This window comes from Peromyscus leucopus, chromosome 22 (genome assembly GCF_004664715.2).
Source record: "Peromyscus leucopus breed LL Stock chromosome 22, UCI_PerLeu_2.1, whole genome shotgun sequence".
In the NCBI taxonomy this organism is placed as follows: domain Eukaryota; kingdom Metazoa; phylum Chordata; class Mammalia; order Rodentia; family Cricetidae; genus Peromyscus; species Peromyscus leucopus.
The window spans coordinates 51,518,915-51,544,222 of record NC_051081.1 but is presented as its reverse complement, the minus strand read 5'-3'; the positions used below and the strand labels follow the sequence as shown (position 1 = coordinate 51,544,222).

Here is a 25,308-nt window from a genome sequence, read left to right as displayed (position 1 = left end):
GCAGGCAGGGAGGACTACCACAGAGGCCACTGGGGTTTGCAGAGCTCAGAGAGGCAGAGCATGTGGCCAGCAGGCATCTTTGGAGTCAGTTGTCTTGACTTCCCCAGAACTCCTAACCCCACAAGCTTCAGCAGACACACAAGATGGAACTGTCGATAAGGACCAGCTTCCCTGGATGCCAGCAGGCAGGGTCCTCATGCCCTGAAGGCCATCTCTGTCATCTTCCTATTTCTTACTTTCATGTCGTGAAAATGCAGAGATCTTACTATTCCTGCTCATTCTACTGGAAGCACAAAAAGATACTGATTTCATAAGCAGACATGGTTCATTTGAAAAACAAGGTTTAAAGTTCTGCTCACTCACATCCGACTCTGATGATCCCATGTGTTTCCAAAGCACAGGCATGTTTTTAAAACGCCCAGGCTATGTGCTGTTACACGGCTGATCAGCATCCAGTGCTTACCCATGGAATACACTAGGGTGGCCCCTGCTTTTCTGTCCCATGTGGGACTATTCAGTTTCAGCGCTGTCTGACCCCATGGCTCCTTGCCAGTGCACCCTGCTTTGCATGCCTGAATACAGTCATACAACCTTCTTTCTCTTCCCACACGTATTTCCTGGTCATGCACATCACAGACGTTTGTAGGCCTGTCTGTTGTAAACTAATCTAGCCTGTTAAAACAACTGCATATTGTATTCTCATCATTTCTCTCTTTTAACGCTGGGCTGTTTTCTTTGCCTCTCCTTTGTCAAGTTCTTGCCATGCATGAAAATGTTCTCAAGTGTCCCACTCCAGGCTGCACAGGGCGAGGGCATGTGAATAGCAACAGGAACTCGCACAGAAGGTAAGCCACACTCTGCTGGGGTATATGCTAGAGGGAGCCATCCATATCCCTGTCCCATGGGAGCTCTTTACTGATATGCATCCCTCCTTTTCCAAGGAGACTGGTGGATCTACACATTGCTCCTTAAGTCAGTCGCACCATGTACAAGAAGGGCAAATGCTTGGTTGCCCTTTTTTGAAGATTAGATTTCTTCAGTTGTTGCCTTCCTTAGTATAAACGAACACTGTTCCCTCACAAGATACTCTTCTTGGTACAGCATCTAAGATGGACACCATAGCCACTTATAATGACAGAGACCAGAAGAGATTCAGCAAGGTTCTAACATCTTCCCACATAGAGGAGTACCATGTAGAACAATAAACTAGAACCCAGCAGTGCTAACCCAGATGACTAACTTGGCTGCTCTTGAAATTCTGATGAATCCCCTGTCAACATCATGGGCACCACTAAGATACGAACAGATGCCCCAAAGCTCTAGTAGGGGTAGGTACACCAGTGGTGACAGTACTCCAGGTCAATGGCTTTAACTGGACCACTGCCGACAATATATGTGGTCAGAATCATAATCTGTATGGGGACAAGTTCCAGCTTTCTTCTCCATCATTTTCAGACATTATAAGAAATGCCAAGATCCTCAGAAAATCCAGGTGCTATCAGATCACTTCTTTTTTGCAGTAGCAGAATGTGATTCTGTTAAGGTTTGTCTTGACATGGCTTAGGTTTCTTCCTAAATAGATGAAGTAAAAATTCTCTTAATTTTTGTCTGACTGGTTAGTCACAACAAGCAGCTTGGTTACTGGTGTTAAGATTACAATAAAACAGACTACAGTTCTAGGCCTGGTGGAGGTTCTCTGGTAATAAATCTGCAGGAGCTGACAGAGAAGCAGGAGGTCCCTGCATAGTCTTATGCAATGAGCCATCTTCTGGCTTCAGGACATGTATGCACATGATGGATACCCACACATATCTAGAACACACAAAGGTAGCATGTAGACACCAAGATTCCCTGAGCAAGCAGCTGAAACAAAGAAGCCTCTCTGCTTCCTCTGCCATACTGACCACCTGAACTAGTTACTAAACACACTGGGACACAGTCCTATTGCACCTGCTTTCTCTTTCCTTCCCTCCTGAGCTGAAGTCAGAATCTCTGAAGCCTTGCAGGTAGATGCCTTTGTGGCATCAGCTCAGAGTGACACCTTCTGGTACAGCCAGCTAACTGCCACTCTTGAGTTTGTCAAAAAAACTCTTTCTCTAGCAGCCACTGCCTGTTCTCCAGAAATGGCCAACACTCTAGAATTTTTGCCTGAAATTTTAACCAGCTTGTGTTTCATTTGTTTCTGTGAATTTGGTATGCTCATTGGATAGGCCTGGTGTTGCCATCAGAGCTGTGTGCCAGAGCCCAGGAAATACACAGCACCAACCAGGCTGGGCAAACTCCCTTAGTGCCATCTACCTCAGGGTCTTCTTGGCTGACTGAAGGACAGAACATGATGGGTGCATCAGTGTATGGCAAGGCATTTGTGACCATTCAATTACATCTTCTTTCTATCACAGCCTCTCTGGATGCCCTATTGCTGCTGCAGAAAAACTGGCAAAGGCCCAAGAGAAACACCAGAGCTGTGACGTGTCCAAGTCCAACCAGGCCTCAGACCGAGTCCTCAGGTACTCATGTCATTCATGGAGTTCCATCAGAACCCATCCCAGACACAGAGCATGGGGAGTGTTTGGGACACTCCACAGGGTAGATGTGCTTTACGCATAGGAAAGACATGCCAGATTAGAAACTGAGGCTTGTGCCCTCTCTCATGCAACATTATGTGGAAGCCTGGAGGTCAGTGTAACTCCCAGGTCTCCAGTGGCTCAGTGTGACTTTTGAACTGAGAGAATTAGAAATAGTTATATGATTTGCAGCCCTGATAATTCATAACTCTATGAATGCTAAATAAAAGAGAAGTTTTAAAAATCAGTAATGTTAGTAGACCAATATAATTTTATCTCAGTTTGGAGCAAGGTACATCACCTACTTATGGATGGCACTGCTCTTTTTAAAAATGCAAGAATGATGAGTGCCACATTACCCATGCCTGGAAGTTTTATGTATGAAAAGTCATCAAAGCTGTCATCACCTTTTATCCTCATACACCCTAAGATGTGGGTGGAAGTAGGTGGCATCACTGCCATTTGACAGGCAAGACACTCAGAGTGCAAGGGCTCATGACTTACCTGAAGTCACTTAGTACTGCATGTTAAAGTGGAAAAGGCCTGAGGAGCAGGACTGAACTCCCGTTTTCCAAATTTGGGAAGATGGTTATTAGTAGAAGACATCTACATTCCTCAGAGACTTTACACACATCTCATGTCATCTATGACAGCCAATGTACTTCTGCCTTCTTAATCTCATGACAATGTCTTTGTCTCTGCACACAGATGCTAACTATCATCCTAGTGGCCACATCTGAATATAGCTGGTTAGGTAGATGCCACACCACAGCCAAAACTCAGTGCTAGCTCTAAGATATACAGGCTGTCTCTAAAGAGTGATGATGAATACTTTCCCATAGGTACAGCATTTGGCTTCTGCTAAAGGTATTTCTTTGGGAGAAGTTACTTAGAGAAAATCACTATGCAAGAGGTAGAAATGTCTTCATGTCCTCATTTAGTATTTCATGGATTTTTTTTTTTTTGCAAATAATTAAACTTCCTTTCTCCTTTGGTAACAAATTAAAATATTTATAGAAAATTAAAAATATTTAAGTAAAAGAAAATAAAAATAGCTATAGTTCTTCTATTCCAAGGTAATCCCTCTCTGACTTTTGATGTTTCTATACATTGTGATGAGAACCTTGAAGAACCCCTTGTACGCCTCTCAGGTTCCTACTTACTGTCACAGTCATTTTGCAGATATGACTGAAGACGAAACAATTCACAGGATTTCTCCACTTCTCAGTCCATCAATCATTGGTAGCATGAGGACAACGCCCTCCCCCCCCCACAACTCCCCAGGCTGTTTAAAGAAGGAGAGTCCTTAGCCAAAGGAGATGTGGGAAATTGTGAGCAGGGTTTGTAACTAGAGGAATTTACTCATTTCCTTCTATCTGACTTGGCCAGTTGTAAAAGGTAGAGTCCCTTTCACGACGACTGCCCTGTAGACATGGGTGCAGGTTCAAGTCTACTTCCTCCGTAGCAAGTGCTGTGTATGGGTATCTTGAGAAACTTCTTGGCCCTTGAGACTAATAAGACATTCAGGTACCTACAAATATCACCTCCATCCTGATGTTCAGAACTAAGGTACACCCTTATTGTTTCTGTGGCTTTATGACTCAGGGTCCCTCTAAGTTGATGCAGTGAAAAGATATATCCAGCACCAAATAAGGAGGAGATAGGGGACAGCAACTACATATGGGCAGGCAATCCTCCTGTGTGCCTCTGGCTGGTGTGTCAGCCAAGGGGGCAAGCCTCTACATAGAAACAAGTCTCCTCCAGCTCTTCATAAAAAGCCTAGGAGCTCCACCTACTACAGCTTAGGTTCTCTAGGCAGCACTTGGCCTACGGCAAGGACATGGGTCATCTCCCCCCTTGTACCTACCTGTTCTCCATCCCTGTTGCTCACCTTAGGTAACAGGTATAACCTCCTATAGGAGAAGTGTCAATCTAGCAACTTAGTGTTCTCGATATCTCATTGGCATAAGAGAGAAAAGATTAAACTTTAAATCTACAGTAACGTAAGTGGTCAAGATTTAAAGAAAAAAAGTAAAAATAAAAATGACAAATTGCCAAGCAGAAACTGGACACTTGAAAAGCCCACTGACTAAGGAAGTGTCCTGTAATCTGTTCCTGCACCCATGACCCTTACTGCCATCCCTGATGGCCACATAACCCTGCTCATCCCTCTGATTTGGTCCTCATCTTTCCAAGCCAGCTGTGGCTCTCTGGCCTTGTCAGAGGGTGAATAGAAACGTTGTTAAGCCTTAAGGTCCCAGAAGTTCCCATCTCCAAAGGTGCTCATAGTTTTCCTCTCTTCTGCTTAGACTCTGAAGGTTTTTTTCCTTGGATTGTTCTCATCCCATGCTGGGTTCTAACCTAAAAGTGTTATCTATTATGCAATACCTACTCAAATGGTGCCTTCTGCTGCCAAGTGTAGAACCAAGGCAAAGGCTAGAGCTTCATGCATTTGTGAAGCACTGCCCTGTCTAATATAATGCTCTTAAACAACAGCCCATCAATTGGTATATTATTGCTTCAACAAGAAGTAAATAAGCTGAAGACAAGTAAGTTGGTAATTTGGGAGTGTGTATTGGAACCACACTGGGCCACCATAAAAGTGGCATAGATATACTGTTGAGTAACATATAAAGGCCAGGTCACCTACAGGCACAGCTCTGTAGTAGACTGTCTGCTTAGAATTTGCCAGTAAGGACTGAAGGTATGACTCTAGTATAGCGACTGCCTATAACGCATAATACTCTGGGTTCTGTCTAGTATTACGAAAACAAAAGAACAAAAAACAAAAAATAATCAAAGAGTACTCATTTCCTTGTAACTACTATTAAATATAAATTTAAGAAGTAATCAGTGAAGAAACAACTCATATGCCTGGCTGGATATTGTCAAAGGTTATGATAGCAAGAAAAAAATGAAAGAAACTAGTTCAGTAAGGTAACATTCATATTCTAATCCCGCACAGTACGAGCGGCTTCCAAAACCTAAGCAACTCAGAGAAATGGCAAATGCCAGGTGAAATCAGGGGCAAAATACGCCGATTTCTAAACACTTAGAAATCGTGCTAAGATTTCAACCGTTTTCAGCCTGGAAGAATTCTGGGTAATTCTTTAAAGCGGTTTTCATATTTTCTAAACATTGGCCCCGTGAACCGGAGACTGGGAAGTCGGGCGAGAGGGCCCAGTCCCGGGAGAACGGGCTTCGCTCTGCGGCCTCCCCGGCTCACACTACAGCTCACACCACAGCTCACACCGCGGCTCACACCACGGCCCACATCGCGGCTCACACCGCGGCTCGCACCACAGCTCACACCGCGGCTCACACCGCGGTCACGCCAGCTCACACCACAGCTCACACCGCGGCCATGCCGGCTCACACCACAGCTCACACCGCGGCCACACCGGCTTGCACCAGGCTCGCACCACAGCTCACACCGCGGCTCGCACCACAGCTCACACCATGGCTCACACCGCAGCCACGCCGGCTCACACCACAGCTCACACCGCGGCCGCGCCGGCTCACACCGCGGCCACACCAGCTCACACCACAGCTCACACCGCGGCTCGCACCACAGCTCACACCACAGCTCACACCGCGGCTCGCACCACAGCTCACACCACAGCTCACACCGCGGCTCGCACCACAGCTCACACCACGGCTCACACCGCGGCCGCACCGGCTCACACCCCGAGGTCTGGAAAGCTGTCCCCAGGGAGACGCAGGCAGGACTTGGGGCTGAGGATGGAGTTTTCTAGTTCCAGCCGGTTGACAACAGCGGTGCCCGCAGAACAGGCAGTGTTTCCGGCCGAGGAACAGGCAGCATTTCCGGCAGAGGAACAGGCAGTGTTTCCGGTGTTTCCGGCCGAGGAACAGGCAGCGTTTCCGGCTGAGGGACAGGCAGCGTTTCCGGCCGAGGACAGGCGGTGGAGTTTTAGGCGGTGTTTGTTTCCGGCCGAGGACAGGCGGCGTTTCCGGTGTTTCTGGCCGAGGACAGGCGTGCAGGGTTAGGCGCGGTTTTCTCGCGAGGTCCCGGCCCCGGGGTCCAGGATGACGAGCCGGCGGTGTTTCCCGGGGAGGTAGGCAGCATGTCCAGGCGCGTGCCCACCAAGCCACAGCAGGCCGGCCCGATGGCCCCTGGTAGACAGACTGAGAGCCAACACCCGTCCCTGCATTCGCCATTTCCCTTAGAACACCGTTTCCCGTGAACCAGAACTAGAGCGGTCAATGAGCCCCCCCCCCCCGAAGTTAAGGAAGTTTTTAAATAGATAACACTGTTCAAAAATGATGCGGATAGGGACACAGCTTTTTAGCGATATTTTACCTTAGAAAAAAGTTTTCATCCGCGAGTGGAAGACCTAAAATTGACGTCTATTGTATAGAAGAGAAACTGGTTAGAGTATGAGGGGACCTTTTTATGGCATAAGTGATTTCCACTTATGAAATAGACACACAGGACAGAACGTCAGTAAAGGAATAAGAATCAAAATTTCCTCTATTTAAATATTTTCCCAAAGTCTAAAATAAAGGAATACTAGATTTTTAAAAAATTGAAAGGTCAAGACGGCTTGATCAAAGGTTTTCCTACAACTGCATTTTAATACCCAACTAGATAAATTCTGATCCAGTTTTGTCTCATTCTATGTCCATAAGTGTTTTTATTTCCTCTTATTTTTTGAGGAAAGTTTCTTAGGCGTCCATGTCATTTTATATGATTCCACAACCCTTTGTAACCTCCACAAATGCAATCCGATGTGACCTCCTGTACATCAGATGCTTCCTCAACCTTGTGTGTCATATTTTCACCATCGTTCTTCCTGAAAGTGAGAGAAAATGATAAAACACATTTTAAGCATTTTTTATTTCTTCTTTTTAGTTCTAGTATTGACTTTTAGGCAGGTACTTTATTTGTGATGTATAATTAAATAAGACTGTCTTTTGTTGGGGGGGGGTTAAGTTTTAATCTGTGAAAGGTCTTGAATCCTTGATACGTGAACGAAATCATATGAACTAGGATAGGCGTGAATCGTGTTGCATGCAGAGCCGCAAGAAAGCAAGCCATTTGTTGTTTGTTATCTGTTTACTTCCAGGCCAATGTGCTTTGTCAAGCAGCTTGAGATTCCTCAGTATGGCTACAGAAACAATGTCCCCACAACAACACCACGCTCCAACCTGGCCAAGGAGCTTGAGAAATATTCCAAGACTTCGTTTGAATACAACAGTTACGACAACCATACTTATGGCAAGAGAGCCATAGCTCCCAAGGTGCAAACCAGGGACATATCCCCCAAAGGATATGACGATGGTAGGAGGTGCACACTCTTATACATGAGAGACACATTGCCATTGATGATGTTGTTGTTGTGTGTGTCCATGTCCTGCAGGTCAGCCACTGTTCGTGCTTGCCCAGTGGGTGCCACAGGCACAGCACACATGGCAGAGTCCTGTGCTGAAAGCGCCTCGGCCCAGGAGGGGCAGGTGGACACACCTGTGGGTCGTCAGAGGGGCTCAGTTTTCTGCAATGACTCCAAGGCATTGGCCTCTGCCTACTTGCATGATATAGAGAACAAGGTCCTAGGCTCTCTGTGTTTTGGGGAGTGACTGAACTGGTACCCTTACCTAATAAATAAGCTTTTTTAAAGGCAAATACCCAAGACAAGTTTCACCAGAAGAAACAGGTTGAACTCTTTTGAGAAGCTCCACATTGACAATGCTCTTCAAGGGTACACATTAGAAGCCTCTGAGGAGAGGGCCTTGCTCAAGGTCTATGCACAGGCTGCACCCTAGACCAGTGAAGGTGGAATCCCTGGGATCCTCTGTGTATTAGTATTTCTTAAAAGATACACAGGGCTCTTGATGCAGGCATGGCTGATAACTTCCACCTAGCTAGCTCTGTGAGCAAGCCAGGCCTGCATTCCCTTTCTAGATGTTGAGGAGGAAGGCCACTTCAGTGTGGGACACTTGACCCTGAAGGATCACCTGCCTTTTGACATCTGATGATGTCAAAGTCTTGCTTGATACCTTCCTGCCGATGGAGGAAGAGGGGCTTTTGAGGAACTAGGGCTCCTCTCTGAAAAATACTTAAAGTCACACACACACATAAAATGTATTTAAAAGTCTGTGGATTCAGAAACCTTTTAGCAGTTCAATGTGAGCTGCTGCATACCTTTCTAAGCTGTGTTTTTCTTACAGAGACAACACGTAATTTGTTTTATGAATGAAATTTAATGTTTCCTGACATATCACAGGTTGATCATTCATGTGTATCAATTCTGTAATATTCAGACAGATAAATACACATAGAACAAAGGTAGGGAAACAGGCATCATAGAAATAAGTATTTTGGGTTTTTGTCTCTTTGGTAACAATTACTTGCTGGTGTCACATCTCGTAATTCATTCACTCAGTTTCAAATGAAGGATCAAAAGGAAATTATGTTCACACAGATGTAAATTCAGTTGATAGACTTTTCAATCCATTGATATCGTATAACGATTCAGTTAATTTTTCATCAGATATTTGTTTTTCACATTCCCACTCCAAGGCTATGGTAAACACCAATGTGCTTTGTCACACAGTTTGACAAGGCTTTCTTTTTTCACCTTACTGACTTTAGCCTGGCACACAGGTAGAGTCACTGCTGGTCATGGTGTCTTTAGAGCCATGCATCCCTTCCTGGTCCATAAGTGAATCTGCTTGGGCTACTACAGCTTTGCACTTTATGAGCTACAGGGTTCTGCATCAAAGAACCTTCTAGTGTATTCACTTCCTTGAAAGTAGAGGGGGACTGAGACACTGAGAGTCCCTCCTCAAGGCCTCTGTGATGAACAGTGGAGATGGTGGTTTTCCCACCATAAAGGCAGGAGTGAGCATATTTATTGGTCCTGATTATCCAAGTCCAGACAGAGATCTGTCTTGCAAACTTGAGATGAGCCATGCTTTCCATTGGTCCACCCCAAAAGACCAGTCTATTGAGCATGCTCAGTTAAACCTCAGCATTAGATTCTTAGGAAACCAAGGAAAAAAGGAACAGCAGCAGCCTTCCACCACAACTCTCTGAGAAAGCAAATCAAAGCTCTAGTTCTCTCCTGCTGTCTGTGCTGGCAGACAGTTTTATCTGAAAAAGGCCCATCCTGGACAAAATTTCTGAGTCATGAGACTGTGTGGGAGACCCCACCTAGGGAAGCCATCCCTGTGCTCAGGCACCAATAGGTAGATTCCAATGTAGTTGACTATAGAAGCACCCCATTTGCCTCAGACTTCTTTCAGACAAAGAAGTATCTCCTGCTCTTGGAGAAATAGATTTCTAGACTATAAATTCCAGCCTGACAGAATTGATAGTTCTTAAGCACTGGAGGTGAGTGGTGTAGCTAACGCACAGGGCTTGGATATCAGCTTTTTGTTTACCTAACCTCCCTGCAGCCAGCAGACCTTCCATCAACCACTGGCTTCTCCCAGACACCTCACCAGTGTCTGCTGTCTATCCACCTTCAGTCTACATAGTCTGTCCTAGGCAGAAGGGTTCATAGGTGAGATAAAAAATACAGGTGTGTGACATGCACTCATGCATAGGGAAGCAGGGGCCATTCTGTCTGAAGTACTGGATGAATGCCACCAAATGGTAGACCATACACTTGTGCCCAGAACTGGAGTAGGCTTGATATGCAGGGATACCCATTGGTTTGGGAGCACTAGGTGACCTGGGGAGGCCAGAAGGAAGAACAAGGTTCAGCTGTAGGGGCTGAGGAAACAGCCTCCTCATGTTCTGTCACAGTGTGGACCTGGCCACCTCCCATAAGAAGAGGATGTGTACAGGATGAGATGGAATGGGAGGGGAAGGGTCAGCACAGTCCGTGAGTGTGAAGTTAGCATCTCCCTCCCCTGTGGGCAACTAAGAATGGCTCTTATGTCTTTAAATTTTAACAAGAGAGCCAAAAGAAGGATGTCTCGTGACATGGAAGTTATATGAAATTTTAAATTCCCTATCTGTGGTTATGCGCCCATGGTTACTTTCCATCTCACCTGTGGTCTAGGCTGTTGTCTAGGTTAGTAGCACATCCCAGGACTTAACTCCTGCTTGGACCTCATGGCCTCAAGTTTTTGCCACCAGGCCATTTGCAAGACAAGTTGCTGGCCTGGGTGTTTCAACCTTGGGCGCAGCTCGCAGGGCCACCACAGCTCCCACTCTTGCCTCTTCCCTTTGACCCGTCCAAAGTCTTCAAGTTCAAACCTCTGATTATCTTAGCCCAGGCTCCACGGCATCCCAGACACGAGCATCAGGCAGCTGGGCCATCAGCCTAGGTCCTCCACATTAATCCTTTATAGCTTGGATTTCTGTGTCTGCCACAGCCACAGCCATGCCTGAGACTTGCTTCTCTTCTGCTACCTGAAAATCTTCCTCTTGGGCCTTTTCTGCACGATTCTTTATGCAGCACCACGTGTCTTATTTAATTCTATGGCTGCCTTCCAGGCAGCTACCCATGTCTTCTGCAAACACACTGCCTGCCTGCAGTGTAGCCCTGTGTCCCATCCCTGGATTGATTCACCAATGAACATGCCAGGATTTTAGCTCCCAGTGGGCAAAGTGTCTGGCCCTCAGAGTCTTCAGGCATTGCCATGGGGGAGGAAGGACTAGGAAGACAGTGGCTCTGGCAGAGGTGGTAATCAGGCCCTCTGTAGGCCTGGTCTCCAACATATGCCCCAGGATAATCCTGTTTTCCATGGAGGATTCTGCATCTTCATCTCTGCCCATTTGTAGTACACAACACAGAAGTTAAGGACTAAGAGACTATTTCTCCTTCTAAAAGCACCCACCTTAGTGATCAGTGCCTCTGTATTCCTATCTGTCTGGTTTTCATGAAACTCATGATCGTATGGTCATGTGTCTATTCCCTGAAGGAAACTGAAAATAAAACAGATATCATCCAAGGAGTGTGAGAATTTCCATAAGCAGAGCAGGCTGCTGAAGAGGTTCTAGCTGCAGGTTTTGTGTTGGTTTTCCTACTAGGGTTTTAGTCTTTGAAGGCAGCCCATATTTAGCCCTGGAGATGGGTGATGATTTTGTCTTCTTCAGTCAGGGATAGAATGTAAGCAAGTGTGGCACTTAATGTGGCTGCCTGGCTATCAACCACTGGTGGCCTCTAAGGGAGAAGCCTTCACATTCTCATTTCCCATCATCTGTTGTTACCTAGGTTACATAGTTTTGTCTGAAATAGACCTTTTTGCTAAGGAAGAAAAGTGTATTAGCTACTGTTTTTCTGGTTAGACATGGAGGAGGACAGTGACAGGAACATCCCAGGTAGATGCCCTCACTATGCACCATGAATGAATGCCATGCTGAGTGTGGCCTTAGTGACTCAGACTGACAGTTCTGTGGATATCAGGCAGTGTTAGCAGGATGGAAGACATTGCTTTCTTGAATTACTTAAAGTACTGTTAATTTCATTTTGCATAAAACAGAAGTTGTTATTTAGACTAAGAAAAAGGAGCAATATAGATGTGACTGTCACCCTGGTTGCATGAGTGATGGAAATGGGAAGATGCATAGAGAAGTTATTGACAATTCAGTCCCCTGCTAAACTTCTGCACTGCCCACTTGTCAGAATGCAGGCATCATCTCCATGACTTAAACCACTGGAAAAGTACATGCACCACTGTATTTACACTTATGACTTCAAGATAATGGAAAGTGATCAAAGTAAGATAACAGAAATATAATAATTTTAAAGATTTATTTTAGTAAAATGTTGCCCACGGATGTAGTGTTTTGAGCAGCTGAAATGCTGGGACAGTAGAGGACACATGCCTCCTAGACTGTAGCCTGGGTGCTTCTCTGTGTCTGCTGCTGCCTTGAACAGTGTCAGTGTCTGTATCTGAAGTGCATATGCAGCAGAATCCACAGAGAGGTGGGAAGCTAGAGAATCTGGTATATTTGACCTGGGAAGCAATTACCATGGGACAAGATGCTGCAGGGCATAGTTAAAATCCCAGAGACATCTGCTGGCTCTCCCTTAGCTCTATGCCCACAAACCTGAGTAGGGCCACTCCACAGCACTGAGTGAGAATGCCATCCTTCTGCTCTGACACAGCCCTACATAATGAGACCCTGTCTCAAAAAAGAAACAAAAAGATATCGAATTATCTTTTTCCTGGATTGGTGCCTAGCCTTACCTATCTAAAAAGAAAAAAAAATCCTCTTGAAAAGTGATAGTAAATGCCTGTAACACTAGAACTTGATTTGTTGGGCAGATGCAGTAGGCTCTTCAGTTCTAGACTAGCCTGAGTTATGTGGTGAGCTTTATCCTAAAGACAACTTCATATGTGGTATTGAATTTTTCTAGCATTTTCATGTTCTTGTTTTTTATGAAAAATGTTAATGATGCAGAATTATTAACTTGAGTCCACAGCCACAACAATTTAAAGCATGGCAGGTGTGGCCAGTATAACCCTTGTGCCCGTGTGCAGGCCTCTGCCTAGTCCCACTGTAGTGCTCTTGCTCAGTCACTCAGGGACCCTGGTATAAGCTGTGCATGGTCAAAATCCACTGTACACACACACACACACACACACACACACACACACACACAGTTTTACAGTCATACTGATGGAATTTACAAAAGCGAGAGAAGAGAATGAACAGGTGGCCACTGCCCCCTCAGTCTACCCAGTGCAGTGTTCCTGAGCTGCCCTAAGGCTGATTGATTAACTAGCCCTGCATAATTAACAGTGTGTCCAAATAGCTGTTTGCCCTACATGAGCTGTATTGGAAACTGACTGTGGTCTCTTGGAAGGAATCTGGATGAAACAGTTGCTTATGCAGTTTGTTTCCTGGTGTGGGGGCTGAGATTAGAATGGGGTGGTCACTCTTACCCCAGGATCTGGTCATCATGGCCTCATCTGAAGTAACCTGAGTTTTATTAAAATGTTTTCCCAATACTATACCTCCCCTGAGTCTTAAGCAGGCAACATTTAATCGAGACTCACATTACCACCTAGGGTCATTTCACTATGGTTGTTCATTTGTGTTTGGAGATAATTTTATAGTATGAGTTACAAAGCCTGTGTTAGCTCTTTTAGAAAGCTTATGGTTCATTTTGTGTGTTTTGTCCTCTTTGGAGGACAATTACCAAGAACAGGCTCTAGGTACAGAGCAGCTAATGGCCCTGAGGCCACAAACCTGGAGAGCAGTGGCCAGCCATAAGTCTTTTCACAGGCACAGGTACAGTTACCATAAGAATGACTAAGGTAGCCATTGCCTGTGAGTGAAAGGTAGCTCTAAGCATTGCCCTAGCTAGCCAACCTGGTCCATGTACATCCCCAGCCCCTAGTGCCATTCTCTGCCCTCTTAACAGTTCCTTTTAGGTAATCCCTCACCCTTAGGAGGCTGGACAGGGTGTCTCTATGTGGAATATCTATTCTTGGTGAAAAATGAATATCCTGTGAGCTCAACTAGTAGTGTTCTGTGTTAGTGAAAAGGACCCATCCTAATAAATCAGCCATGAAGGAGAGGCGTGTTAAGCAGCCCTGAAAACTGGCCCTTGTTCCTAAGTGCTTGCTGGCTATTTATGAAGGTGTTGGCATAAAAGGATGCTGATCAAGAGATCTGCAAGGGAAGACCCCCTGCAGGCAGATGACAAGCTGACCCAGTGTTGTCCAGTGTCCCACATTTACCAGGGACAGATCTCTGGCCTCAAACATATGCCAAGCTCATTTTCCCTCTAACTCCAGAAGCCTGTGTAAGAATTACAGAATAGAGGTGTTTGGCTCACAATAGCTGGTATGCATGCCCTGCCAGAAACTTTTTCACAAAGCCCGTAGTAGTCCCCACAGCTTTAGTGGTGGTTCTTGGGGATCCTGAGAATCTGGGTCAACTACACAGGGGACTAAACCCCAGTTGGTATCCACAGCCACATGTGGCTAAAAAGAGTGGTCAACCTCTTGATGGATCTACCAAAGGAATCAGTCACTTACAGTAGCAGCTAAGTCCTGTCTTACCCAAGTGGGTAGATGCTGCAGCAGTCATGAGCAGCCTGTCAAAACAAGAGTGATTCTCTCCCAAGGTCACCCCAATTCTCTGTTCATTCAAGCACGCATAGTGCAGAATGGGCAGAATCTTGGCTCTTCATGAATAACCCCCATTTCTGTGTGTATAAAGATGGGTGGGTCGGGAGCAGTTGTGTGTTCAGCATCCTGGGTGCAGGGCCTAACCACACTGTCCTCTGTCTCTGCAGCCAAGCGGTACTGCAAGAACGCCAGCCCCAGCAGCAGCACCACCAGCAGCTATGCCCCCAGCAGCAGCAGCAACCTCAGCTGCGGGGGCGGCAGCAGCGCCAGTAGCACCTGTAGCAAGAGCAGCTTTGACTATACACATGACATGGAGGCCGCACACATGGCAGCCACAGCCATCCTCAACCTGTCTACACGTTGCCGTGAAATGCCACAGAACCTGTCCACCAAGCCACAGGACCTGTGCACCGCCCGGGTATGCACAGGGTCTCAGCCGTGTCCCATGGGAGCTGGCTATGAGTTTGTTCACTGCCAGTCCTACAGCCCTGGCCTCAGAACAGTGGACAGATGTTTTGGTCCCCTCCAGTTCTAGCTTGTGTCCAGGACATTAGCACAGCCATCACCCCTGAACTTTATGGTGTCTCAGCTTCAGGGTACACAAAGCCAAAAAGAGGTAGAGCTTGCTATTTAAACAAGGAGGTTTGGTGGTAGCATTGTTAGATAAATATGAGGCTATCCCTTTGCCACGTGCATAGTAGGTTACCAGGATAGGGAAACAAAATGGTGACATCTGACTGCACTCTTGATAGTCTGTGGTCTCAACCAATACTCTTATCTCAGTGGTACCCTCAGTGCTATAAGATTCCAGAAAGGTTTCTGTTGTTTAATTTTTTCTTATCTGTTAAAGAAATTGTATTTATCATGAAAATCACTTTGTTATGTTTTGTTTTGAGATTATAATACAATTATGCCCATTTCCCCCTTTTAAGCTATGACTTTTATGTATGTGTGAGTGTGGAAAGAAGCAGGTATACCATGGTTCAAGGGTGGAGATCAGAGGATACCCAGCAGAGGTTCTCCTTCCATCCGATCGGCATTCACCATTTGGTCCACTGCAGTACTGCTGGCACTCAGAGCAGAAGAGAGAGCCATTAGGATGGGCAGGGAAGAGAGTGAGCTCTCTCCCCAGGGCTCTAGGCAGGAAGAGACTGTGCACCGACCACCTGCCCTCTGTGTCTGGAGGCTGTGGGCACTGACAGTAGTTGTCATAAATCATTGTAAATTATATGAATGGAGAAAGGTCAATCACCCTGTGGTTTGCAAGTACTTCCATTCCTTTGCTATTTTTATTCCACAGCAGTGGGACAGTGTCAGGGAACACGCACTCTTTATGGCCATCTGGGCTACTGAAATGCAAGGCTAGTACAGAAGCCATTCCTCCCTGTGAGAATAGAGACAGGAACCTCCCCTGGGGTTGTTAGTTTTGTCCTTTTTAAAAAATAATGTGACAGTTGGGATAATGGTTCCAATATGATGCATCTAAATTAGTATCAAAGCTTAGAATCTGGGGTGCTTTGACAGTTCTGGCAAAACAACACTAAAAATATATGAAGAGAACAGCTCCAAGGACAAGACCCTTGTCCCCATGTCCTCTACCTGCCCAACCAGAAGAAGAGGTGGCTAGACATCAGAGGCCATGGAGTCATTCCAGTTGGAGGGCATATTCTTTCTTGGAAGAGTGAACTCTCCTGGGGAAATGGAGGGTTATTTTGACTGTGCTTGTCCACTGCCATCTAAATACCTTCACCCCTTTGCCAGCAAAGCAGACTCTGAAGAGCTTGACCTATTTCGATATGTCAGTGTGTGTGTTTTGTATGTGTGTGTGTGTGTGTGTGTGTGTGTGTGTGTGTGTGTGTGTGTGTGTGTGGTCTCACTTTTCATTGAATCAGTAGCAGATATGAAGATACCCAGATCAACTCAGAACAGAATCCCCATAATAGGGCCTGGGGACTTGTAGTGCATACCACCTGTTTTTAAAATGGAAATCTCTTGGCACTGGATTTTATGTCAGAAGGAAAATTCTAGTTCCTTCTCCATCCTTTCATCAACGTTCAAGTCCTTTCCTTTTCCTTCTCACTCACTTTGTAATTATTGTCGTTAGTGGAATGAAGGGGGGAAATTAACCTGGTATATTATGGATGTGTGGTAGGATAGAGGATGGATCTGTGGAGGATGGATGGATGAGTAAAGGATAAATGAATACATGGATGAATGGATGATGGGTAGAGGGAGGGAGAAGGGTGGGTAGATAGATAGATGATAAATGGATGGATATATAGATGATAGATGAATGGATGGGTGAATCTTCCAAGCAATTTCTCTGGTAAGCCTGTGGTAGCAGGCATGCCTACAGATTGTGATGGTTCACTTGTGTGTTAATGGGAAGAGGGGAATGGAGGGTTATATTGGTGAACTCAGTCTTAGCCAATGGTCATCCTCAGTTGGGAAAGACAGAAAGGTGGAAAGGTCAGTCAGGCCTTCTGGGTTATAGATCTTTCTTTCAACAGAACCCAGACATGGAAGTGGATGAAAATGGTACCCTGGACCTGAGCATGAACAAGCAGAGGCCTCGAGACAGCTGCTGCCCAGTCCTAACACCCCTGGAGCCCATGTCCCCCCAGCAGCAGGCAGTGATGAGCAGCCGGTGCTTCCAGCTGAGTGAGGGGGATTGCTGGGACTTGCCAGTAGACTACACTAAAATGAAGCCTCGGAGGGTAGATGAGGATGACCCCAAAGAGATTACCGTAAGTTCTTCTCCTTGATCCTACCTATATTTGGTACCAACCCAAGCGGGGCCTTGATGAAGAAGAGTCATTTGCACAGTCTTCAAGAGAAAGTGCATTTTCTTCCTAAATTTGACCTTTAGCTGACAGGGACTTGAGAAACATTTTTGGTTGACTCGGGAAATGTATAATTGACACTGAATTGAGAGAAACAGACTATGAGCTCTTTCAAATTTTATTTTCTAATAAGTATGCATCATTACAAATGGTTTCTTCTAGGAAAATACAGAAAAGAGCATATTATTTTCAAAGAAAATTATACTGCATTTTCCTAGGGCAGTATAGGCAGGAGGGTCAAGAGTTGTAGGACAACCTGAGCCATATAATGAGACCCAAGTTAATTAAAAAGAAAAGAAAAAGAAAAACTTATTAACTGTGTGCTACAGATAAGCTCATTCAGACTATACTTCTTGCTCAAGCATTCAGGTTATACTTCTTTCATAATATATCTTAGTAGAGTCATCTGACTCCTTGTTTATGGCAGTCTTTCTAAGATGCTTATGTTAGAGCACATTTTTCCAACTAGTTTGGACTTTCAAATTAGTTTACTACTGTAGTATACTAATGCTTGGACAAAAGAGGATATTTTCTTTCTATTTTGTGTGTTTGTGGGTATTACATATACAGGTGCACCCACATGCAGAGCTCAGAGCAGGAAGTCAGATATCTTCCTGTGTCACTCTCTGCCTTACTTCCTTTAGGCGAGGTCTCTCATTGAACAGACTAGCCTGGCTTGCCAGTGAGCTCTTGGGATTCCTTGTCCTTTCCCAGTGCTGGCGTTAACTGTACCCACAGCCATCCCTGGCTTTTTACGTGGGTGCCTAGGATTCAAATATGGGTCCTTGTGCTTACAGGGCAAGCCACTCTTACACACCCAGCCATCTCCTCAAGAATCTCTTTTCTCTACTAGAGACTTTTCCAGTGCTCAAATCTGAAAGTTCTGACATCTTCATACTTTGAAAAAAAAAATGTATAGAATAAGAAGCCCACTTATCAAACCAACACTGCCTTACAGTGGAAAAGGAACAAGTGGAGAGGCCTGCCTTTGAGCCCTTTTTGTTTTTGTTTTTTTGTGCTATGTAGTCCTGACTGACCTCAAAGTCATGGTGATCTCCCTGCCTTCTCCTACTGAATGCTAGAGATAAAGGTATGCACCATGTCACTCAGCTGAGACTCTGTCTTAGTTCCTTGTCTGTTGCTGTGATAAAGCAACATGACCAAGGCAGCTTATGATTGAAAGTGTTTAATTGGCCTTACAGTTTCAGAGAGTTAGAGTCCATGATGGCAGAGAGAAGGCGTGGCAGCAGAACAGCCAAGAGCACACATCTCAGACCCCAAGCAGGTGCCAGAGAGTACACGGAGGAGGGCAGGAGCCTTTTCCAGTATCCAAGCCCACCCCAATAACACCTCCTCCAACAAGGCCACACTGATCCTTTCCAAAGAGTTCCACCAACTGGTAACATGATCTGGTGGGGGCCATTCTGATTTAAACCACTTTAGGCTCTTATCTTCAGTCTTCAAATTGAATTAAGTATTGAGGCATTGTAAAAATGGGATCAAATTTGAGTGGCAAGCTAAATTTAAGCATTCTTTTTTCTACAGTTAAACCATGACCATCAAGGAAGAAATGGTAGTTGAATCCCTGAATTTATTTTAATTAAAATTAAGCCTCCCTCCAGTGACAAAAGCTTCTTCATCATAGACTCTCTTAGAAGTAAACTTGCCTTTTAATTTAAATTACAACATTAATGTAGTTGGTCTTCCATTGCCTTGACATAGGAAAGTACATGTAGTAAAACACTAGTGACTGGCAAAAAGTCCACTCTAAAATGTTTTCAGGCAGAATATTAGATTTACAGGTCCCTGTTAATAAAAGGTGTCCCTATAATAGCCATGCACATAGAGCTCTTTCCTAGACACTAGACACAAAAAAGGCCAGGTGAACTGTTTCCTCTGGCTGCTCACATATCCACTGGTCCTGAGCAAGAGCCCTGTGAAGTTTTAGCAGCCCATGGACAGTTCACCTTGCGTTTTCAGAGGAGCCCTTATCACAACAGTGGTGCATTTGAGTTTTAAATAGAAGAGAGGCAAAAGAACAGACAGGGACCTGCAGCCAGCGAACTTCTGCTGATGGGTTGTATTGCTGTGTGTGGTTCTGAAGCTGTGTTCTGTCTACAGCCAGAAGACTTGGACCCATTCCAGGAGGCCCTGGAAGAAAGAAGGTATCCAGGGGAGGTGACCATCCCAAGCCCCAAACCCAAGTACCCCCAGTGCAAGGAAAGCAAAAAGGACTTAATAACGTAAGCATATCATAAGGTGACATGCTGGCTCTTAATTCTCCCTTCTCTGGCTTACTTTTAAAGTGCAGACATATATGCCTTGTCGTTTGAGCATGCACATTCGTGGCCCAGGAATCTCCAGCTGCCAGTTGAGCAGAGCCAGAGGCTGCCTTGCACCTGCTTGTTCTCAATGATGCTCTACATGTGAAGGCGTCATTTCATTTAACCCTGTGCATTTTGCAGCTTTCTCCAGGGTGCTTAACTCCCCTTGCAGACATTGCAGCTAAACTGGAAACAATGAAATTTTTTAAGTTTTTTAAAACATACTTACTATTCTGGCTGTCTTTGTTTTTGTTTGGTGGCAGATGTCCAACTCCAGGGTGTGATGGGAGTGGTCATGTGACTGGTAATTACGCCTCACACAGAAGGTGTGACTTCATTTTTCTCATGGTGGATTCTGTCTTTTCAATTTATTGTTTTCAGCTTACCTCAACAATGCTGTCAAAGTACAAATGTTGAACTCTGTGTCAACCCTCTGAGTGCTGTATGCTGCTCTTCAAAAGCATGCTACTTTACATGTTACACAGTGACTGTTAGACCACTGACTTTGCAAAATTCTTCTCAAACATTTAAACCAAGAGAACATGTGTTTTGTTGTAATTTTTAAAAAATTATTATTAACAGAAATGACTTCTTAGACATATGTGTGATAAAATTCAGAGTTAATGGTATAAAATTTCAGTATACAGCACTTGGCCCATTGCTCTTCTGCATTGAACTTTCTTATTTTCAACTTTGTGTTGTGTTGTTCGGGCTCTGCTTGCTGCCTAGGGCTTCACTCACTGTGTCTCCTGGCCTGTCTTACAGTCTGTCTGGCTGCCCCCTGGCGGACAAAAGCATTCGAAGTATGCTGGCCACCAGTTCACAAGAGCTCAAGTAAGCATTAAATCTCTTTGCTGTTAGTTCACAGAAAGTAGTGTGCTGTTTGAAAGTAAATTGTTTGTGGAGGAGTCTCCAGTGACATTCCTGCCTGATTTATTTGGATGGTCTCTAGTTCTTTTGTATCACAACCTTTCTATCTGGAATTTCTTGTCTTCAGATAAGCATGCACTCCCAAGGAAAAATGTTTCAGAGTTACTCAAACTTTTAGAAAATTATTGTATAACATTTTAAAAAATGGACGCCTTGGATAAAAATCTAACTAGTAGAGTTTGTGTTCTTCATTATGAACACTGCCCAGGCCAGTGATGGTTCAGCTCGAGATCTATGTGGTGTTGGCATACACACACACACACACACACACACACACACACACACACACACACACACACACAGTAGCCCCTCCCTCTACTCTGTGTTGTAACTTTTAAACATAATTCTGGCAAAACTGTGAGCCCAGTGCCAGCACCAGCAAACTGAGGCTATTTTCTTTTGTAATCAAGTATACCAAACTCAGTTCCAAGGAGACTATAGAAGGAGCCAGTGAAAGTATGCAGAGAGCATCGAAACCTTGCCCACTCTAGTCAGTGTGGACTTTGAGGTGTCTGCAGGATGAAAGGCCAAACTTGACAGCACAGCATGATGCCAACAGCTGCCCCTCAAATGATAGCCTTTGCTTACCTGACCTCTCCTATCACTGTGTTCTGTGCTTGGCTGGGAAGATGCTGCTCGCTCCTGACCATCCTGTCCCCTGACCCCATGTCCATAGTCCAGGGGAGACCTGAGTGCAGCCTTCTGTTTGACACCCATATCATTTTTTTCAGGCTCCCTGTCCAGGGCCCTAGTGCCATAGACCACCTGCTCATGTTCAGTGACTTCCTGAACTAGCCCTCCTGTCGCACACAGGACTCTTGCCTTGCCGTTGTCTTCCTGAACTAACTGTAAGCAGCTGGAGGGCTTCCTCTTGTCTGACAATCTAGAAGCATTTAAATCAATGCCTGGTGGACAAATAGCTTTAGCACCTCAAAGCAACAGCCTTAGGAGCAACAATCCGGCACACTTTTCTCAGGCATCTTTTTGTCATGGCTTCAACCCACATTTCCCTCATGGTCAAAATGTGACCAACTGCACTTGGATCTTGGCCAGCACATCAGGATGTGGCATCATTCTCTTGACTCTCTTGATGAGGAACTCTTTGCAAAAGCCTGTTGTATCTCCAATTGCAGCAGGCCACCTGTAAACAAGAAACTAGCTTTTGTGCTGTTTGTACATTCTGTCTGCTTAGTGTCTTGAGACCTGGGACCAGAACATTTTTCTGACAGTGTAATTCACATTGGCTTATATCTTTTAGTGTTGGGCTTGATGTTTTTAGTCATCTACAATTTCAGGCAGACCTGCCGTTTCTTCAGACCACAGTTCTCCTTGTCTCATTTCATCTCTGGAGGTGGCTGGTCCTCTCATCAGTATCCTGAGGGAAGGAGCTGCACTCACATCTTCAAAACAGAGTAGTCTTGGCCAGCACGTTCCCTTTTTCTTCCTGCCAGGAAGTTGTGTCATCCAGAAAACAGACGCTTTTGCCTGTTTTTTTTGTTTTGTTTTTGTTTTGTTTTTTTTTTTTGGTTAGTCCTTTTTGGCTTGATCTCTGCTGGGAAATCTAAACTTGACTAATTTCCTAAAATGATCTGTTTCTGTTAATGAAACTTCAAAACTAAAGATTTGGTGTCTTCTTTAAAGATTTGGTGTCTTCTTTAAAGATTTGGTGTCTTCTTTAAAGATTTGGTGTCCTGCCTATACTTCCTGCCTGGCCACTGGCCAATCAGTGTTTTATTTATTGACCAATCAGAGCAACAGATTTGACATAGAGTCCATCCCACAGCAAGAGACTAAAATGTAAACAGCCATTTTTTAACTTGACAATATGTCCTCTACACACAAATAAATAAATAAATAAATAAATAAATAAATAAATACATACATACATACATACAGTGTCATGATAGCCTTTTATCTCGGCCTTTTCATTGATGACTCTCATTCCATCACTTCTTTGTAGAAGTCAGAAAGATTTGCTGGGGAGCTTTCTCAAACAGAGTAGCACAAGTCATCCTCTTTAAGTTGTATAGCAGCTTAGAGTAACTCATAATTATTGCAGTGTATTAATATTCCTAAAAGCCTTGGTCAGTTTGTACATTAGCATTTTACCTGAATGAGAAACTGAGTTGAGTCCCTGGTTATTATTCCTACAACACTCTCTACTTATCAATAATGATGTTAGGAAGTGGGTCCCAATGACCTCAGATACCACTTGGAACTTTTTAGAAATTTTCCTCTTATCATTTCCAATACTGAAATTTTATAGGTGACTCTTAGATGAACATTCTTAGCCATGGACAAGAAAGTTGTCCAAAAACCCATTGACCTTTACTCTTAAACTTCATAGATAGCATTCTGTTCATTCATCCAGAAGAGACACTATGGGATAGTTGTAAGAAGAAATCAATGATTTTGTGCTTAATTATGTACAATGTGTAAACTAAAAATGTGTCAAAATGTTACATGAGTCTTACCAACACTGTGGAATCGCTCCTGGACCCCTTGTGTCCCTGTTATGCATATCACATGTCCTGGGGGGGGGGACGACGACTTGAGGGCCAGAGAAGGGAAGACTGTTGAGCCAAGTACTTCCCTACCCACCCTTCCTGTGAGATTGTGGCCACAAGCAGCAACAAATCCAACTGTAAGAAGTAAGGTGACCTTTGAGAAGAAGTTGCCCTAATGTAAAATCTGATTCTAAAGGTACTTTTCTCCTTTTGAAATGTCATTTTCTAAAATTCTCCAAAGTGCCACATGAAAGGCAGCAACAGCTTTGCTTCCTCTTTGAAGAGCCATAGCCTCCTGGCCAAGGACCCTTTCCTATATGGGAGTCATGTTCACTGGCAGACACTGGCAGATGCTGGCCTCTGTGGGGTTTTAGCCATCTCAGTAACCAGTCTAAGCCAAGAAACCTAGCTTCAGACAGGAATCATGGGCTTGCTTGCAGTGGCCCCAACTGAACAGGCTTCCATTTACACTTCAGTCAGATATAATGGAATTCTAAAATTAGAGTGCTTGTAGTTGGCTTTAACCATGAACACACAAATGAATATACAAATCAGTAACTGATAAACTGAAGAGGACTACTCAGGGAATGGCTCACTGAGTCCCTGTGAAAGAGGTAAAGCAAAAAGGCCTGTCTCCTCTCTGCTCCTCTGATTTATGTTGATGCCCTTTGGGAAACCCTCCCTAATATAAACTCCTAGGATCCAGCATAGGGCCACAGGAGGGTTCGTAGCCTGAATACTGGACCATGACAAGTATCCTTGGGAGTTCCCTGCCCTGAGTCTTCTTTCCATTTCCTCTCCTGTGGGAGTGTGGATGGATGGGATGAGTAAGTGGGAAAATTCATCTAAATCCCCTGTAACTAGATATGCACACCACAACCCAAATAAACAGTGAACAGAGATCTATGTTGTGCAAACCTCATAGTTCTCCAGACACAGCTTAGCTCTGTGTGTGTTTGTGCCTCACTTCCTTCAGTGCAGATTATAGTAAAGTTCACAGAGTAAAAATTTAAATTCAGGTAATACAAAGAAAGCAAGTATCATGATCATGACCTACTTTTTTCATGGAGAACATGTTGTAACATGAAATGCAGATGTTAGACCCTCTAGCCTAGCAGAAAATCATCTCTTCCATGCCTCAGTTTCTTTATCTGTAACCTAGACTAGCACTGGAGTAGCTCAGTCGGCATTCAGTGGATGTCAGTATAACCAACAGTGTCATGGTCCAGTAATCCCTGGATCCTTAGAAAACATCCACCAGCTGGGACTCAGAAAAGAGGAAATTAACAAGGTAATTGATGTTTCTGAAATGGCAACATCCCTTGCTCTTTGAAAAGTCACTGAAATAAGAACTTCATTCATTCAAAGATCTTTGGGAAAAAAAACTTACCATCATATTCTTTAAGGGATGTGGTAGCACACACCTATAATCTTAGCACTCTGCTGAAGCAGGAAGATGGCAAATTCAAGATGGCTAACCTGGGCTACACAATGAGACCCTGTTAAGAAGAAGAGGCGGGGAGGAAGATGATGATGATGATAATAGAAAAGAAAGGACACTACAGGTACACGGTTAGATAGTGTGGGGAAGTAGGAAATCTGAAAGCTTTCATGGAATGTTCTGTTGTGCTATATCAACATGTCCAATAGTGTGCTCTATAAGCCTGTTTTATCATGTGTTTCTATTGTGACTGCTTGCTCTTTGTAGTGTGAATCATCACAGTTCTCATATGTTCCTCATTTAACCCTTATACCCAAAGCATCCCCAGCCACGTTGGTCCACTGGCATCCATGTCCTCACATCCCAGGATTCCTTTGGAAACAAAGACAGTCTAGAATGCACTGAGTTCACAGACTTCCTATACTGAAGTCAAACCATGAGAAGACATTTTCATGGATTACTCAGATTGGTGAAATTCATTCATTCATTCATTCATCCATTTATTTGTTCTGTCATCTCAAACATATTCAATTCATACCTAGAGGTAAGACACAACTTCAACCTCCCCCTCCACCCTGGAAGCCATGTTCATATACTTACAACAGACCAAAGAGAAACTCTACTAATCCAGGGATCATT

General features: G+C 44.5%; 1 protein-coding gene across 16 annotated transcripts in view; it reads left to right on the top strand.

Annotated features, from left to right (window-relative positions):
* Positions 1 to 25,308, top strand: part of Myt1l (myelin transcription factor 1 like) — a 407,242-nt gene that overhangs the window by 319,302 nt on the left and 62,632 nt on the right. For all 16 annotated transcript variants that reach the window (XM_028883146.2, XM_028883147.2, XM_028883137.2 and 13 more), the window contains 7 exons: positions 755 to 845; positions 2,400 to 2,507; positions 7,652 to 7,866; positions 14,792 to 15,042; positions 17,135 to 17,371; positions 19,589 to 19,710; positions 20,557 to 20,625. In XM_028883146.2, the coding sequence (XP_028738979.1) occupies positions 755 to 845; positions 2,400 to 2,507; positions 7,652 to 7,866; positions 14,792 to 15,042; positions 17,135 to 17,371; positions 19,589 to 19,710; positions 20,557 to 20,625 (1,093 nt within the window). The remainder of the gene's footprint in view (positions 1 to 754; positions 846 to 2,399; positions 2,508 to 7,651; positions 7,867 to 14,791; positions 15,043 to 17,134; positions 17,372 to 19,588; positions 19,711 to 20,556; positions 20,626 to 25,308) is intronic.